General features: G+C 44.0%; 1 protein-coding gene across 2 annotated transcripts in view; it reads right to left on the bottom strand.

Moving 5' to 3' along the window:
- Positions 1 to 18,137, bottom strand: part of LOC122811674 (zinc finger CCCH domain-containing protein 10-like) — a 3,783,075-nt gene that overhangs the window by 266,835 nt on the left and 3,498,103 nt on the right. For both annotated transcript variants that reach the window (XM_044083671.1, XM_044083670.1), the window contains one exon: positions 10,987 to 11,041. In XM_044083671.1, coding sequence (XP_043939606.1) covers positions 10,987 to 11,041 — 55 coding nt within the window. The remainder of the gene's footprint in view (positions 1 to 10,986; positions 11,042 to 18,137) is intronic.

Raw genomic sequence — 18,137 nt, forward strand, 5'->3', positions numbered from 1 at the left:
ATTTATGGGAAGCTATCAAAATATCTCTAACAGAGTGAGATAATTGAGGAAGCCTGGCTAAGGTTGGAACTGGAGGAACCAAGCAGTGAGGTTCAGAGAGGGGAGGGAGCGATGAAACTGACCCGACTGATGGATCAAAAGATCTGGAACTAGGTCCAGATTCCACGGTCGCTCCAAAAGAAAACGATGTAGAAAGGGGAACCACACTTGTCGAGGCCAGTAAGGAGCAATGAGGATCAATGAGGCCTTCTGAGCGATAGCTTTCTGTATCACTTGAGAGATTAGTGGGAAGGGGGAAATGCATACAGAAGTCCCCGGGGCCAAACTTGGACTAGAGCGTCTCTGCTGGGTTGGCCTGGTAAAGGAATAGAGTGAAATAATCTCTGCACTTGCTGTTTTGGGGAGTAGCAAAAAGATCGCAGCAAGGCTGACCCCACTTGAGGAAAATTTCTCTCACAACAGAGTCTTTCAGAGACCACTCGTGAGGCATGAGGATAGCTCTGCTCAACTTGTCCGCGATTTGATTGGACTTCCCGGGGATGTGCGTTGCTATCAGAAAACGCTGAGAAGAAATCGCCCATTGCCACAGTCTGAGTGCTTCTCGACACAGGGGGTATGACCTGGTTCCGCCTTGTTTGTTGATGTACCACACTACAGACATATTGTCTGTTTGGATTGCAATCGCTCACAAGGGAAGAGAGTCTTGAAGGGCTTGCAACGCTAAAAGCACTGCTCTCATCTCCAGAACATTTATGTGCAAGTGGCATTCGTTTGGTTGCCATGTGCCCTGGACCGTCCTGCCCTGATAATGCCCCCCCCACCCGATCAGGGAGGCATCCGTTGTCAGAGTAGCAACCGGAGGAGGTGGAACAAAGGGTTTTCCCAACAAGAGCTGAGGGGAAGACATCCACCACATGAGATGATTTTTGCACGCTTGCGTGATCATAATGGTGTGAGACATTGGAAGTTGCTGGTATGACCATTGAGTAAAGAGCATCCATTGAAGGATCCGCATGTGGAATCTGGCTAATGGAAGCAGAGGTATGGCCGCTGCCATAATTCCCAACACTTTCAGAACTAACCTGGCTTTGATTCTGTTGTTGTTGAAAAGGAGTGATACCAGTTTGTGAATGTCTGTTATTCTCTGATGTGTTAGTCTCGCAGACATGTTTACTGTATCTAGATTTGCGCCTATGTAGGTAATAGTACGACAAGGCGACAAAACAGACTTCGCAATTTATTGAAATACCCAGCTTTTGACAAACGTGAAAAGTGTAATCCCTGGCCATCAGAAGGAGATGCTTGGTGGGAGCTGTGAGGAGCCAGTCGTCCAAATATGGAAACACCTGGAATCCTTGTCGTCTCAGGTGAGAAGCTACCACTGCCATGCATTTGGTAAACACCCGGGGGGCAGTGGTGAGACCAAAGGGCAGGGCCCTGAACTGAAAATGACTGGTTCCCAGCCTGAAGCGGAGGAATCTTCTGGAGCGTCTGTTCATGTTTATGTGATAGTACGATCCTGAAGGTCTATAGAGCACATCCAGTTTCCTTTGCCCAAAAGGGGAAGGATGGATTGCAGCGTGACCATCCAAATCTTGTTTTCTTGACTGATCTGTTCAAGACACTGAGATCCAAAATTGGTCTCCAGTCCCCTGTTTTCTTTGGAACTAAAAAGAACCTTGAGTAGATTCCGGATCCTTGCTGGTCTGCTAGAACTGGCTGAATTGCTCTTTTTGCAAGCATTAATGAAATGTCCCAAACCGCTAGATCCCTTTGAGCGGTGGAACATCTGGAAGGGATTTTTGACTGATTTGGAATGCGAAGAAAGGGGATAGAATAGCCTTCGAAATGATGGACTGTTCCCATTTGTCTTGAGTCAGGGAAAGCTAGGCTAATGGGTACAGAGACAATCTTCCCGACTGCCTCCGAAGATGGGCAGTCGGGCAACACCTCAGGGATGCTGAAAGGGCTTGTCAGGAAGGCTTCCCGATTGCCCTGGTTCTGCGGACCCCCTGCCCCTAGGGCGACATCTACCATTGTTATTCCCGCCTCTGCCTCTGGCGGGAAACGACTCTGTGCGCCAGGCTAAGTCCCTTGAGATTGTTTACGGAACCACATCTTTCCACCTTTCTGGCCTTTGGGGTAAGGCCTAGAAGGAGTAGAAAACGGACTCCGGCAGAAAGGGTCTTGCCATCAGTTTCGCACCTAGTCAAGGTTTCTTTCACTTGAGGACCAAAGAGGGATGATCCATCAAACGGGGAGTTAGTGAAAGACGCCTTGAAGGTCCGCAAAATTGCATAGCCGCATCCAGGCATGCCTACGTAAGGCCACACCAGTCCCTGCGGCTCTGCTCGCTCCATCAGCCGCGCAAGAAAGAAGGCGCATGGAGGAGTTGGTTATGGAGTTAAGGGTAGCCAGCTGCGTGTTCATCTTATCTTGGAAACCCGCAGCTGTAGGGTCCTTTAACATTTCACTCGCTTCCTTGATCAAGTCCCTTTGAAGACGAGTAAAATGGCACAGGTAGTTCAGTGAACGCATGGTAAATGTCGCTGACGAGAACATCCGCTTCCCGTACCTGTCCATGGACCTAGATTCCTTGTTAGGTGGATGGACAGGTACTGAAGGATCAGCTAGCTCCTTCTTAGTGGCAGCAGCTACCACCATAGCATCCACAGAAACTCCTTTTGTTAAGAACTGTTTGTCTGCTGGTGCCGTTATGAACTTGGAGGGTCTCCTGGGAGTGGGGTCCATTGAATCAGGAGCCGTCCATGCCTTCTTAGCAACCACCTGCATGAGGGGGTCAAAGGGGGGGGACACCCAGGAGGTGGAAGGACGAGAGCCAAACACCTCAAGATACACAGATTCGTCCTCCGAAGGGTTGAGGGCTGGCCAATTTCCCCTCTGTTTCAGGATCTCCAGAATGTCTGCAAATGAGACATCTTCAGAAGGGGAACGGGGAACCCTCAGAATCATCCAAATCTGTGTCTGACGTGATGGACTCAGGTGAGTCAATGTGTTTCCTCTTACACTTCCTCTTCCGAGGGGGCTCTTCTGCCAAATCAGGAGAGGCCTCGGAAGAGGATGAAATCCCACAGGGGTTCCTGAGGAGCTGGCTCTCTGCGGTCCGGGATGAGGGAGTGAGTCGACTTAACCTGAGGCACTGTAGAGGAGGCGGACGGAGCCGACTGTGGAGTAGAGCCAGGCTCTAACACACTCCGCATGACCTCGAATGCACCCCTGTCAGGCAGAGCCAGAGGTCCCCGCCCGAGAAGCTAAGAACCCCTCGGCACCGACAGTGATGGCTCGAGGCCGATGTCGGAGCCGAACTCACCAGCGCCAAGCACCGAGAGGGAGAGGGGGTCGGACAAGGTCCGATGCCACTCACCCCTCGGAGCCGACGAGGGAAGTCCGGCGCCGAGATTCTTCCAAGGAAGAAATCGAGCCGCACGGAGCCAAGACAATTGTATCGGCTCCGACGCTATCACAGTCTCGGTTCCGACGTGACCCGGCCCGAGCTCAAGAGAGTCAAGGAGGAATATGTTGATGGACCGGGGCAGGCATCGACTGATGAGTCGGGCTCTGAAGCATCTGGGCCAGTGCCTCGGACTTAAGAAGTCGACTCACTACCCTCTGAAGGTCATGATCCGACAGCCTCGATGACCTAGAGGAGTGAGATCTTTGGCTCCGTTCAGACAGCAGGGGAGATCCTGGAGCCGAATGAACGGAGCCAAGAGATGGTGACCTGGACCTCTTCCTAGTTGTCGGCTCCGAAGGTCTGGTCGGAGCCGACACGGAATCTAATACCCCGGCTCCGGCCGGAGGGAGCCACAGAAACTGTGGACTGAGACTTATCGGCTCCAGCCGGAGCCGATGAAGGCAGAGGTTGAGAAACCTTAGGTCTCGGCTCAGTTGTCGGAGCCGAAGACCTAGATGCCTTAGAGGGCTTCCTGTAGAAACAGAAAGGGAATCCTCTGGCTTGAGTAAGCCTCTTAATATCAATTTATTTTCTTTCCTGCAGGACCCTGGGGCTGAAGCCATGGCACACAGCACAGGAGTCCTGCAGGTGCAAAGGTCCCAGACAGTAGACACAAGAAGTGTGAGCGTCTGTCAGAGACATTTTCTGACAGCACGCATCACACTTCTTGAATCCAGAGACCTTTGCTTCCTTAGACATTTTTTAACAGGTGTAAACAAACACACACACAAACACACTAATTACACCCTGTCAAGTTTAAATTATAATAAAAACCACTAACTAGGATTTTAAAATAATACACACACTCCACTAGGGAAAGAGAAAAGGCCTGTAGGCCCAAGGGAAGAACCTAAAGTTCTTGAGGGAAAAAAACGGGAATTTTTTAGAAGGGGATAAAAATTTCTCTAAACTAAGGGAAATAAGTAAAAATATTAAAATTAAAGGGGGTTTGATAGACTAAATTACACAAGAAAAAGTCACTTACCAAGAACCGGTAGAAAAAGTACAGTTTTGTACCTACCATAAATGTAGATGTTCGAGGATTCCCTTGCTGCAGTCCTGACTATTGGGTATAGTCCGCGTCCCAGTCGGCCCGAATACCAGAGTATAAGGCTGACGTCGGTCATGGCGCCTTAGACTGACGTCAGTACGTCAGGGTACTAATGCGCATGACCGACGTCATTTCCTCAGTCTTTTCTTGCCCCAGATGTCAGAAGACCCAAAAAGACAAGTCCCAAAAACAACCTGCACCAAAAAACATGTACAATATATACAAAAAATATAAGCATGTAAACTCACCTACACAACCACCCCGAAACACAGAGGGGAAGGAGGGAGGGTAAATTGGACTGCAGCAAGGGAATCCTCGAACATCTACATTTATGGTAGGTACAAAACTGTACTATGTTCTTCGTCTTCCCTTGCTGCAGTCCTGACTATTGGGTAGAATCCCAAAGCAGAGGTAAGGGAGGCTGGCAAATTATAAAGTAGCAGGAGCTGACAACATGCCTTGTAAAACAGCTGTGGCAAAACCAGCCCTAGTCTTAGAGTATATAGGCAGGTGATAATGCCTAGAGAAAGTATGCACTGAACTCCAAGTAGCTGCTTCCAGAATATCCTTAGTTGCCACCCCCCTTAGAAATGCTGTTGAAGTGGCAGTAGCCCTAGTGGAATGAGGCCTAATCCCAGCTGGAACCTCTTTGCCATGATGGGAATAACAAAATGCAATGCAAAAGCCAATCCACTTAGAAATAGTTTGTTTTGACACAGGCTTGCCCTGTGAACTCAAAGCAAAAGAAACAAGTAACTGCTGAGACTGCCTAAAATTCTTAGTCCTGCTCAAATAATAACGCAATTGCCTGTGTACATCTAAAGTGTGCAAAATCTTTTCCCCTTTATTTTGAGGATCTGCAAAAACGTAGGCAAATGAATAGTTTGGTTTAAAGCCACACTAGAAACCACCTTAGGCATAAAGGAAGGATTAGTACGTAATGAAACCCTGTCCTTATGGAAAATCAAAAAGGGCTCTACTGCCATAAGGGCCTGCAACTCAGACACCCTTCTTGCAGAAGTAATAGCCAACAGAAAAGCAGTCTTCCATGACAAATATTTCAATTCAGCAGTAGCTGCAGGCTCAAAAGGTTGTAGAGTAAGTTTTTCCAACACAAAATTGAGATCCCAAGCAGGAGTAGGAGCTCTCATGGGGGTCTTATATTCTTTGCCCTCTAAGAAACTGCTTGAACAAAGGATGCGAAAACAAAGGTGGGTCACAATCATAGTGAGCTGAAATTGCTGCAGCATGAATCTTTATGGAAGAGAAGGACAAACCTTTGTCCAATAATTCAGTAAGATATTGAAGAGCCACACTCAAATTAGGCTCTGAAATCTCCAAATTCTTTGCTGTACTCCAAAATAAAAATCTCTTCCATTTTTCTCGTACACTCTCCTAGTACTAGGCCTTCTAGCTTCCATAATCACATTTAAAACTTGTTGAGGAAGCTGAGACCTGCTGTGCTTCAACACAGAATATGCCAAGCTGTGAGATGAAGAGATTGAAGCTTGACATTGAGCAGATGACCGTCCTTCTGAGATAACAGATGAGGAATCAGAGGTAAAGGCCATGGAGGCTTCTTTACAAGACTCCTTAGAAGTGGGTACCAGTGTTGCCGAGGCCAATCTGGAGCTATCAAAATCATCCTTGGCCTGTCTTGTCTGACCTTTAATAATACCTTTGGAAGAAGAGGCAGAGGTGGAAAGGCATAGACATGAAGGTTTTTCCAACTGAAAGACAGAGCATCCACTTTCCAAGCTGTGTGATGAAACCCCTTTGTGCAATACTTTGGCAGCTGGTGGTTTAGTGGAGAAGCGAACAGATCTATGTCTGGAGTTCCCCATGACACTGTCAATTTCTGAAATACATGAAGATCCAGTTTCCACTCGTGGGGATCCATGATTTGTCTGCTTAATACATCTGCTAGGAGTTCTGTGCTCCTGGCAGAAACCTTGCCTGAAGAGTTAGTTGCAGGCTTAACGCAGTCTCCCATAAAATCATTGCTTGCCTGCATAGAGGATAAGAATGTGTTCCCCCTTGCTTGTTGATGTACCACATGACAGTTGTGTTGTCTGTTAGAATCAACACCTGCCCTGGAAGAAGTAACTCCTTGAAAGCCATCAATGCAAACTGGACTGCTAACATCTCCTTCATGTTGATATGTAGATGCTGTAGTCTGGCAGGCCACTTGTCTTGTATCCACTTTCCATTTAGATGAGCTCCCCAAGCAGTGTCCGAGGCATCTGTCGTTAAAATCTGACTCGCCTCTGGCCGGGTCACAGAGAGTCCCTTGTTTAGGTGACATTCCTGAGCCCACCACAAGAATTCCTTTTGAAGGCAAGGTATTATGTGAATGACAGTGTCGAAATCTTGGCAGTGCTGTGTCCATACATTTTGAGATACCATTGCAGCTTCCTCATATGCAGTTTGGCATTGGGAAGCACCAGAATACAAGATGCCATGAACCCTAATGCTTGAAGGACTGTCCTTGCAGTCAGCACGGACTGATGAGATAGTTGATGGAAGTAAAGTGACAGACTCTTTTGTTTGTCCGGGGTTAAAAAGGCCATCTGGGCTGCTGTATTCAGTCTCACACCCAGAAAGCACATGTCTTGAGAGGGTACTAGACTGGACTTTATTTCGTTCACAGAATACCCTAGGCATCTTAGCACTGCTATGACATATTCCAGATGCTGTAGAAGGTCTTCCTTTTCTTGAGCCAGAATCAGGCAGTCGTCCAAATAAGGATAGATTTGAATGCCTTGAAGCCTGAAGTAAGCTATCACTGGAGCCAGAACCTTTGTGAATACTCTGGGCGCAGTAGATAAGCCAAAGGGCAATGCAGAGAACTGATAATGAAAATCTCCAGTTCGAAACCGCAGATACTTTCTGCAACTTGGCCTTATAGGCACATGAAGGTAAGCTTCCTTGAGATCCAAAGTTACCATCCAGTGATCCTTGCCCAGCAGAGGTAACAGTTGCTGTAACGTCAACATCTTGAACTTGGGAATGTCCAGATAAGTGTTGAGGATAGATAAATCCAAAATTGGTCTCCACGTGTTCCCCTTCTTTGGTACTAGGAACAGGCGAGAATAAAATCCAAGCCCCTTTCTGACACAGGGACTGGCTGAATGGCCCCTATCTGGAGTAACTGAGAAACTTGCTTGTGAGCCTCTTTTCTTTGTGGAGGAGGAACATCTGGCATGCCTTTGAAAGGGGCATTGTGTGGAAATAAAATCTGTAACCGTGATGAATGATATCCAGCACCCATCTGTCTTGAGTGATTAAATCCCAATTTTCTTTGAAAAGAGACAATCTTCCTCCCAAAGGAGCTGCCAGACGAGAATCCACTGGCAGCTGAAAAGGCAGGTCATTGGTTCTGCTTACGAAAGGACTGACCCCTGCCCTCACCAGAAGTCTGAGCAGGTGAACTGTCTGATCTAGGCCTAAACGAACCTTGAGCCCTGCCCCTACCACGTCTAGACCTACCCCTAGACTGGGAACCATAAGCAGGATATGTCCACCCCTTAGCAGGCCAATTTCTACTAAACTTGGAGGCTGCACCTGCAAAAATCTTTAACAGTCTGCATAGACTTAGCTTTGTCCTCCATTTTCTTTAAAACTGCTTCCACAGGCGGTCCAAACAACACATCAGACTGTAAAGGAGCATCCAAAATCCTGGTCTTAACATGCTCAGCTAAATTCTGATCCTTCAACCAGGCATGTCTGCGAAGAACAGAACTAGTAGCAGCCACCCTCGAGGAGGCCTGAACAGCATCAAAACCACACTGCAAAGAATGCTTACCCACTTGTTCAGACACATGAACCAAATCCAGCAATTCTTTACACTCAATACCTTCCGCCAAAGCATCCACCTTAGATTTCAATTGTGAAAGGAGATAATTCTGATATTTCAGCATATGAAACTGACAATTCAACGCCTCATGGCTAGAGTGGAAGAAGTATATACTTTCTTACCCCACCTATCCAAAGCCCTTGCCTCTTTATCAGAGGGTACAGGATTTTTAACCACAGAAGCTTTAACACCTTTAGGCCCCTGAGAAACAGTTTCTGGGTCCGCGCTAGGACTCTTAAACAAATACTTATGAGCTTCGGCACCCTATAATACCTATCAGGCTTAACAGGAGCAGGAGGCAAGGAGTCAGGGTTCAGGGAAGCCTCTGCAAAAACATCCTCCACCACATTCAACACAGGAGGAATAGGTAAGGGCCTATGCTGGGGTAAAAACAAGAATTCCCTAAGCCTTTTCCTGGAATCAGAGTAATCCTGGCCTTCCCATTTAAAGTGCTCCCTCATGGAGTGAAGAGTCTCTGAAAATGAAAAATCCTCAGGAGGAGAGGCTGTAGGAGTGGAATCATCCACATCAGAATCAGAATAAGTAGGAAACTCTTGCAAGTCTTCCACAGAAGACTCTGAAGCCTGTGAACACTGTTCAAAACTATCAAACTCCTGTTCCACCCTAGGCCTCTTATCAGGCGGGGGCAGAGAACCTCTAATCAGAGTAATCAAATCTTCTGCCATTTTAAGCATATGTTTCTTAGGCACAGACCCGAAATGCTAGGAGAAGCCCCCACAGAAGCTGAACTTGGCCTACCTCTAAAAGAAGCTTTGGCAACAGAAGGAGAGGCCCTAACTACCTTGGGAAGAGAGGGAAGAACAGTTACCTGAGAAGCCCTCTCAGCCTGGCCTACCTCCTGAGAGGGCACATCCTGTAACAGTAAAGTATCTGCCTGAGACTCCATAGAGACTCCTGGCAAAAGCTCTGGCTCGCCTGAGCCTTCTAAAGAGCCGACGTCCGGGACTGCCGGTTCCTCACCCCTAGACTTCACTGTTTTGTCCTTGCGCTTCTTGGATGAAGCGGGTGGCGGGGCATCCGACGGCATATTATAATTGCAACGCTTCCCAAACACTAACCTAGCACAATCAAGCCTCCTCTTAATAGTGCGCTTGTTAAATCTAGCACAAGAGCGGCAACCAACAACGCCGTGCTCAGGCCCTAAACAAGGTATACACAATGTATGATAATCCCTATGCGGTATCTGCTTCCCACAAGAAATACAGTTATTCACTTTTTCTGACATCCGGTTAAATACTGAGGCAAGAAAACCAAAATGTTCTAACGGGTTACTTAGCCAACTCTGTTTCGGTCTGAAACTCCGGTTTCGGAAAATCTCAGAACGCCAACCTGCACTCGCAAAATTGCTTCTGCATCGGACCATGCGGCAAAAAAGACTGAGGAAATGACGTCGGTCATGCGCATTAGTACCCTGACGCACTGACGCCAGTCTAAGCGCCATGACCGACGTCAGCCTTATACTCTGGTATTCGGGCCGACTGGGACGCGGACTATACCCAATAGTCAGGACTGCAGCAAGGGAAGACGAAGAACATCCAACCTCGATAGCTGTAGCGGCAAACGAGATCTGAGGTAACTCTCGCCTAGCATTGTGGGATATAAGGGGAGCCTCGAGCCGGTGGAACCAACTCTCGAGCTTTTAGAGTGGCCGAGTCGGAGCCGAGGTCGGCTCCGAACCCATCCAGCAAGAATGAAGGCGAGATAGACAACTTAACATTTTCCATTTGACGTACTGTGTTCTACTGTACAGATAATTAGTAAATTACTGTAGTGTATGGCAGGAGAGGTAACACTGGGCTAAAATACTTATAAGCAGTGGATATGATACACTGTCGGCCTTAGAGAGGTCAAGGATTGTAGATAAGACTATCATGTAGGGATATCTGTGCAGACTGACTATATTAAGGAAGGACAGCTAGACAGTAGCTGTGCTGTGGTGCAGTCATATAATCAGATGAGGGCAAATATATTTTAAAGCAACCAAGAATGTGAATCCAAAAGAATGTGTACATATATGTGTGGTGCAAAAAAAAAAGTTTTTTGGGGGGGGTCATATTTTGAAAAAGAACTTGGGTGCCCAAGGTATACAATCTGCAGGATACTCAACAGTGCCTAACACATACATTCATTGGTTTACTTCAGTGCTACCCACAGTTTTTTGCAATTTCTGGTCAATACAAGACACCAATAAAGTTGGGTTTAAATCAGACATTACTATGCATTACTAATACAGTAATACTTCCCAAAGATTTGATAGTTAACTTCACAAAGGACAGTGTGTGTGTGTGTGTGTGTGTGTGTGTGTGGAACATGCTACAATTATTAAATAGTACATTTCTCTGTTATTAGTGACTATAGCAGACATTACTATAAATACCAAGTCTCATGGCAAAGAGCAAAGACAAGACATACCATCTTTAATGTTATTCAATAATTTATACATCACATCTGTAGAACACACCTAGACCACCTGGTCACATTTTTAATAATTAGTACTTGTCTTTCACAATAAAACAGACCTTCAAACAATATTTTAGCAAATACTGATAATATACTTGCTACAGTGAAAGTGCAATTTCTTACCTTTCTGACACCATTATCAGTCTAGTCTTCAAATACTTTTTAACTGCTGCAGAACCTAATGAAATGCAAAACAAGATCCCGCTGAAAAAATGCATTAATTGTACATTTTTCCATCAAAATAAGACTGCTTTCACACACTGACACAATATCTGGTTCCTCAAGTTAAAAGGCAAATTCATTTAAAGCCTAACAATTCTAACTGAATATGCTGTTTTGTTTAACGAAAAGGTTTTCTTTTCCTTAGTATGGAATACAACTGCTTCTTTTCACTGTTGAAAGTTTTTAGAATAAGTAGCAGCAACTGCTGCAGCTGTCTCCTGGAGTGAACTGAATACTAAGATCACCCAGACTGGAGCCAGACTGATTCAATTTATTCTGACAGCGTTGACAGACACCCACTTCTCATACCTCTTAGTTGGAGTCCTTTCTCAGGGATAGGGCAGTGTGGGTCATACACTTCACAAGAGACTAAGGTGTACCTGCCCTGCTATGCTCTCAGTTAATTAAACTGGAGTATTATAACTCAGGTGCCAACTCCTAGAATGACATCAGTACAAGATGCCACACACGCCACTGAACTAAGTACCAAAGTTCACTATTAATGATCCAATTTTAAGCATTATTTTATTGAGTTGCTGAGTTTTCTTATTTTCATGCATCTTCTAGTCAGTAGAGAAGTTTCTAGCTGCAAATAAAACATATTTAAAACTTTATAGCTTAATCACTGTGGCTGCTGTTGCATGTTTTATATTTTTTTCAGTTTTTTAACATGGTACCACAAAATCTGACCTTTTCAGCAATGCTTCCCTGTTTTGCATAGCCACTGAACTTGGCAATAAATATTGCTTTGTTTTGTATACTCTCCTACAAACACACTGATAACTTGCACTAGTCCAGTCCTGGAGGGCCTTCATACTAGTCAGGTATACTGGCTAATGTTGCTCATCATCTTTTTTCTCTTTTAGAGTTTGTAATGTATTGCTTAGCTGCTGAAATATTTTTCCTGGTCTGTCTTGTCTTGTTGATCTAAGTAGTTCAAAATTTTGACAATGTTTACATCTCCTAGTGAGCACTGACTGCATAATGTTCCCCCTTTTTCTTTTTTTCTAAATATTTTTTTATTCTGTCCTTTTTCACTTTTCAACAGTGTACTTGACAGTAACAATGAATTACTGTTTTAGTTTCTAAGTTTTACTTTCTTCTTTTTTCCTTTTACATCTTATCCTGTCTTTAATCTCTACCCTATCCCAACACTGTTTTAAGTCTCTTCCTAGTAAGTGGCCACCTAGTTTTCTTCTCTCTTCATTAGTTCCACTGGTGTGCAATGGTGACAAGGTTGCCAGTCTAAGATATTCCTTAATTCCCTTTTTTCTCTTTGATCATACTCCTTTTCTTGTTTATACAACTGTGAGTGGGGTGCCTAGACATTTTATTTGCATTTGTTTATCAGTAAAGTTTGACCGGGTTAGAAACCTCTCTTCTCTGGAAGCCAGAAAAAATCTCCCAACAAGTAACAATCAGTATACAATATACAGTAAGATAAATCTACAATTAAATACACAGAATTTATCTTGTATACTGTTCTCTCTCTCTCACTTTGTGTGTTACAAGTGAAAAAGATGGCATTTATCTGTTCACTTTTCCTTTTCTAATCTCAGCTGGTTCCCTTCTATTTGAACTTCTAATTGGTCTTTCTCTCCCCCTAGAACAATTTAATTATTCCTCTCCTTTCTCATTTTTTCCCTTTTATCTATATCAGTTTGCTCTCTTGTGCAATTCTCACTCTTGCCCCTTTTCTTCCCTGCTCTAGTCTATCTCCTGCCCTCTTATCTACCCTTTGGATATAATAGATATGTACCTCCTATGCTCAGTGAGCTCCAGAAAACCCTCCTTAGTGCAGATAATGTCTGTAATCATCTTCTCCACATATCAGAGTCTGACAAATTTTTGGAAGATCCCATGCTTGGGGATGTCCATCTGCCTGTTATATGTCATGAAACTTATGCACAGTATCTAACAGTGTTCAACCCAGGGCTCCCTACCTTGTAACAATAATCTTAATGCAAATGAACTACCGATGAACATTTGGCACCTACACTGCTAGCAGGTCACATGTAAGTACCTATGTGTACGACTTGCAGGGAATTCCATCATCTGAGGTTGAGTGAAACAGACATGCAATCATAGTGGAAAGATCCACTCATATATTAAATGATATAGAAAGACTGTATTACCATTACATCTTAAGTGAAGGACTGTTTCTGATGGAACTAACAGTTGGGATGAATCTCATGCAGTAAACCAGAATAGTGGAAAAAACAGGAGCTACACAAAAGCAGAGCTCAGAAAGCCTGGACTACTGTCTTAACAAAAGATGTCTGATTCCTGGCATCATGGTTGAAGCAATATTTTTTTTATTGCTGTACCAAAGTCCAAGTTGAAATAGAAACATTAACAAAGCATTCACTACAGGCAGCTACACCCCTGCTGGAGTGAGCTTTGATCAAAGTATTAGCCAGAAGGTGGTTAGCTGTCTAACAGCAGTAGACAAATCAGTTGATGATCTACTTGGAAAATGTGTGCTTGACAACCAGAAAAATGTTCCTCCCTGAAGCAAAGGAGAAGAATGGCTGATTAATTTTTCTGAACTGATGCACCCATTTCAGACAGCACCTAAGATGACACTGCTCATCTAGCATGTGTATGATAATCAGCCATGGATTTTGTTGTTGTAAAAAGAAAATGGTGATGACTGGTGATTGGACTCGAACTACTTTTGAGGGGAAACATGGTCACTCCTAAGGAGCACATGATCCCTGTGAAATAGAAGATACAGTTCCCTACATGAGGGTCTGGGGATCACTGATGTCATACATGTAGTTGTGATGGCCTAGCATCTTCCAAAACTTGAACTTCATCACCATCAAGCTAGAAAGCTCATATTGTGGACAGGCAAGCCTCAGTGTCATTAACTTCATGTATCATAGAGGGGTGAGGTTCATCTAAACAGGACAGACACATCACTTTTTGAGGAATTATTTCACCAGCTTTGACTGGAACATAATCATGCTTGCCATAAAATCATGATACACAGAGACAGCACAGGCTGCCTGCCAGTGAATTAAATAGGGCATTTTGGTGTACTATTCCATCAAAATACAGAACCAGCTCCATCTAAAGGCACAAGCTTGCCAAAAAGAAGGCTTTTTTAGAAGCCTTAACTACCATTAAGACCATAGTCAACAAACCTGTGGGATAAAGGGCTGCAGATCTAGCAGCAAAGTTCTGAGGTGGAGTTGGTCAACCATGTGGAAGTACGCGATTCTCAGCCACATAGGTCACGCAAAACCACATTTTGGTGTTTCCTCCCTGAATTTTAGGATAAGGTACGGGATCAGCAAGAATGGTGATAAAGTACACAGACATTTTACAAGTTACAGGAGGCAGAAGTTCACACCTACTGCCTAACCATTCTGTTACTCTAAACAGAAACGAGGAAAGATCAATTCTCTTCAGCTGCATATATGCTTCTCTCAAGAACCCCTCACATCCAGAAGACACAATCCAATTAAGGCTTATGAATCTACGCAAAGAACTGCAGCAGCATATCTAATTTTTCCATTTTGTTTACTTCCCCAGCAGTGTGAATGACTGAAAAAGAAATTCCTCAAATAACGGCCTACTGACACATCAGCACCAACTGCCAACATAAGTATGTATCATAGGCTGGTGCTAGGCTATCGGCCCTAGGGCCTATACAAGCCTAGCCATAACAATTTCCTGGATATTTCTTCCCACAGTATTTACTTCCCTGGACCCATCTAGCAGGGCAACGGACGTGATCCCCAGGGTGAATTTCCTCTCTCTCATCCAATTGTCAAGGTTCCTTCTGAAGAGGGCCAAGGAGGCGCTCTGCTTGACATGTATGGGCAGTCTATTCCAGTGTATGGGGAGTCTCTGGGTCAGGAACCTATCCCTTCAGCATGTTTTGTTCACTGTGATGACAAGGTTTAGATTCCTGGAGCGTGTGGCTCTGAGGGATTGGGTTTTCTTTAAGTGGAGCATGTCCAACAACTCAGGGTTTGACATCGCCTTGTATGTTAAGCAGAGATTGCCTCTGAGTAGACGATATGCCACGGAGTATAGCTGGAGTTTTTTTAGACGGTCAACATAGGGCATCTGCTTTAGGCCTGTGATTCCTTTAGTGAGGTATTTCTGCAGCCTTTCCAGCTGTTGCAGATGTCCTGTGAGGTACATACCAAATGGGGCAGTGTACTCTATAATGGGTCTAATGAGGGATGAGTACAATGTGACAATGACCTCCTTTTTTCTGGATAAAAAGCCCTTAGTGATGAGGTGTGCCACACAGAAGGATTTCCTGACTGTTGTGGCAATGTGGTTACTGAAGGTAAGACTGCCCACTTGTGTCCGTAAGTCTCTCATCACACTTTCGGTGTTTAGTGTACTGCCAACTATGCGGTAATTCATGGGTACATGTTTTTTCCCAAAGGGGATAACTATACATTTCTTGGTATTAAGCTTGAGCCCATGGCTCTGGCACCAAGCACCTGTTTCTGTAAGGCCCTTTTGTAGAACATCCACAACATTTGGGGATTCAATAATGGCTCCCAGTTTGCAGTCATCTGCGAACTTTGTTAGCCAGAGTCCCTAAGTGTTGGCCTGTACTTCAGAGAAGTAGATGCCAAACAAGAGCGGTCCCAGGACGGAACCCTGAGGTACTCCACTTGTCTGGAGCTGGATTTGGAGTCAGCTACTTTTACAGTCCGGGTTCTGTCAGTAAGCCAAATGGCAACCCATCGAGTGACTTAGGGATTTATGCCCAGCTTAGTAAGTTTATCTATGATTCCAGAGTGGGGGATGGTGTCGAAGGCCTTGGCGAGGTCCAGATAGGCTGTTTGGACTGCCTTATCCTCGTCTACAGATCTGGAGACTGATTTGAAGAAGTCAATCATGTTCAGGAGACAAGATCGGCCCTTCACGAACCCAAACTGGGTGGGGTCCAGTGTTTGAAGGTTGCCAATGTCTTTGTTTGTAAGTTCCATGACCATGCGTTCCATGCCCTTGCAGATCAGGCTCGTCGGACTGATGGGATGGTAGTTCTCGAGATCCAAGGTGGATCCTCCCTTGTGGAGTGGGATAACTGCAGCTGTGCGCCACTCAGTGGGCATGAAGCCTGAGGTGAGGCTATGATTAAACATGACACTTAGGTGAGGTGCCAGTTCATTTTGTCATTCATGTAGTACACAGCCCGGGATGTCATCTGGTCCCATGGATGCTGTATTCTTAGCTTTGGAGAGTGCGGTTTCTACCTATGTGGCTGTGATTACTGGAATTTGGCAATCTTTTGAGATGGGCCCTTTAGGGGGTGAGAGGGGGTGAAGTTGGCACTAAATCGATCTGCCAGGATACTGGCAATATCCTTGGAGTATCGCTACTCTCATGTTCATATACTAAAAAACAGACTAGTTATCTCACAGGATAAGACGATGACCTGGAATAGGAGTGTTTCTAAGAACTTTATGGCTGGATAAATAGTTCTTAGCTCTATACTGAAGAGTCAGTGGACAAGAGGAGTCATACCACATACACAATGTTGGAATTTAAGTGGGCCCCTACCTTGCAAGTGAAGCATGTATCATTAGAATCTGAAATGAGAATAGCTGCAGAAAGGGGACATATATCAAACAGCTGGAGGGGATTGTCCATCACCTCAGTACTTGACAATTTTTTTAATGTTTTTATTAAATCTTCATATTTTAAATAGTAACATGAGTATATACATTAATAGAAAACAAAACATAACATGTCCATTCTGCCATGTGATATATGTTTTCTTTTTAATGATTTCCATTCACACTAAACATTACATAAATGGCTCAATTCTGTCTTAAGCTCCACTCCTCTTCATGAAGATTTTCCATGTACTGTTCCCATAAATTCAATTTGTTTTTTTTCAATTTATTTCTATTTAATTTGCTCCTTCCCTCTTTAAACATCAACATCTAACTTTCACTTCTTTCATCTGTTTAACAATATTTAGTAATTTAGTTACAGTTGTTTAGATTTTGAAGTCCATTACCTGTAATTACTTTTTGGCAGCCAACAACATTAAGTAGTTGATTTAGATTTTGATGTCCATGTTCTAGTAGTTGCTTTTTGGCAGCCAAAAACATTAAACTTAATAATGCCTTACTATGTCAAGGCAATTCTGATGCTATACCCCAGTTTAAAGAATCACTTCCTTTGTTGCAACCATTTGTTCCCAAAATATTTCCAACAAAGTACTCTGTAGAGAATATTTAAAATCTGCCAAATCATTACATTTCCAAAAAATTACTTTCCCAATTACTTCTGTCTTTTCAATCATACCTTCAGACATTTACACACTACCTGGGGAAGAACTCTGGAATCTTCTCAGAGTATAAATCTACTTAAACTCTTCCATTCAAAAATGTTAAACCTTTTGGGGTTTTTTGCATACCTGGGAGTTTTACAGATGTATTCCCATTGCTCCTTTGTAAATTGCCTTTCCATTCTCTTTTCCCAATTTTTTCTAACCTCCTCTGACTGATGCTTAGAGTTGGCACACAATAATTATATAGCCTACTAAGTATCCACCCATTAACAGCAGCTTCAGCTAAAATCTCTGCTAGAGCTGGTCTTTCACTTAGAACTCCCTCATCCCTTTTTCTTTGCCTATATTCTGTTATCAATGCCTAGCAGTGAAGGCAGTCTAACTTGCATTTCAAACGTCTGCTTAGTTTCATCTCACTCTGTTTCATTCTTCTCTCTAGTTATTTATTCTAAATACCTTGGTTCTTTTGCTTATTTCATCCAGTAAATGCCACCTCCCTTTTTCCTATTTTCTATATCCCTACATGAAGGCATCTCCTATTAATAAAATCCCTTTTCACAATTCCCCTTTTGGCTTAGTTCTTAGAATACTCTGCTTCATGAATACAATATCATGTATGGATATTATTCTCTTCCCTAATGACTTGCATTCAAAATACTACTTTCTCACTCTCTCTCTCTATTTCTTGAACTACAACTCCCCCTTCATCAACACACTTTTCCACTTTGTTTATAGTTTTATGCCTGAATCATGTGCATGAGACTTAACTGTGTAA

The sequence above is a fragment of the Protopterus annectens genome, chromosome 9.part0 (assembly GCF_019279795.1).
Source record: "Protopterus annectens isolate FY-2018-M chromosome 9.part0, PAN1.0, whole genome shotgun sequence".
NCBI lineage: Eukaryota > Metazoa > Chordata > Ceratodontiformes > Protopteridae > Protopterus > Protopterus annectens.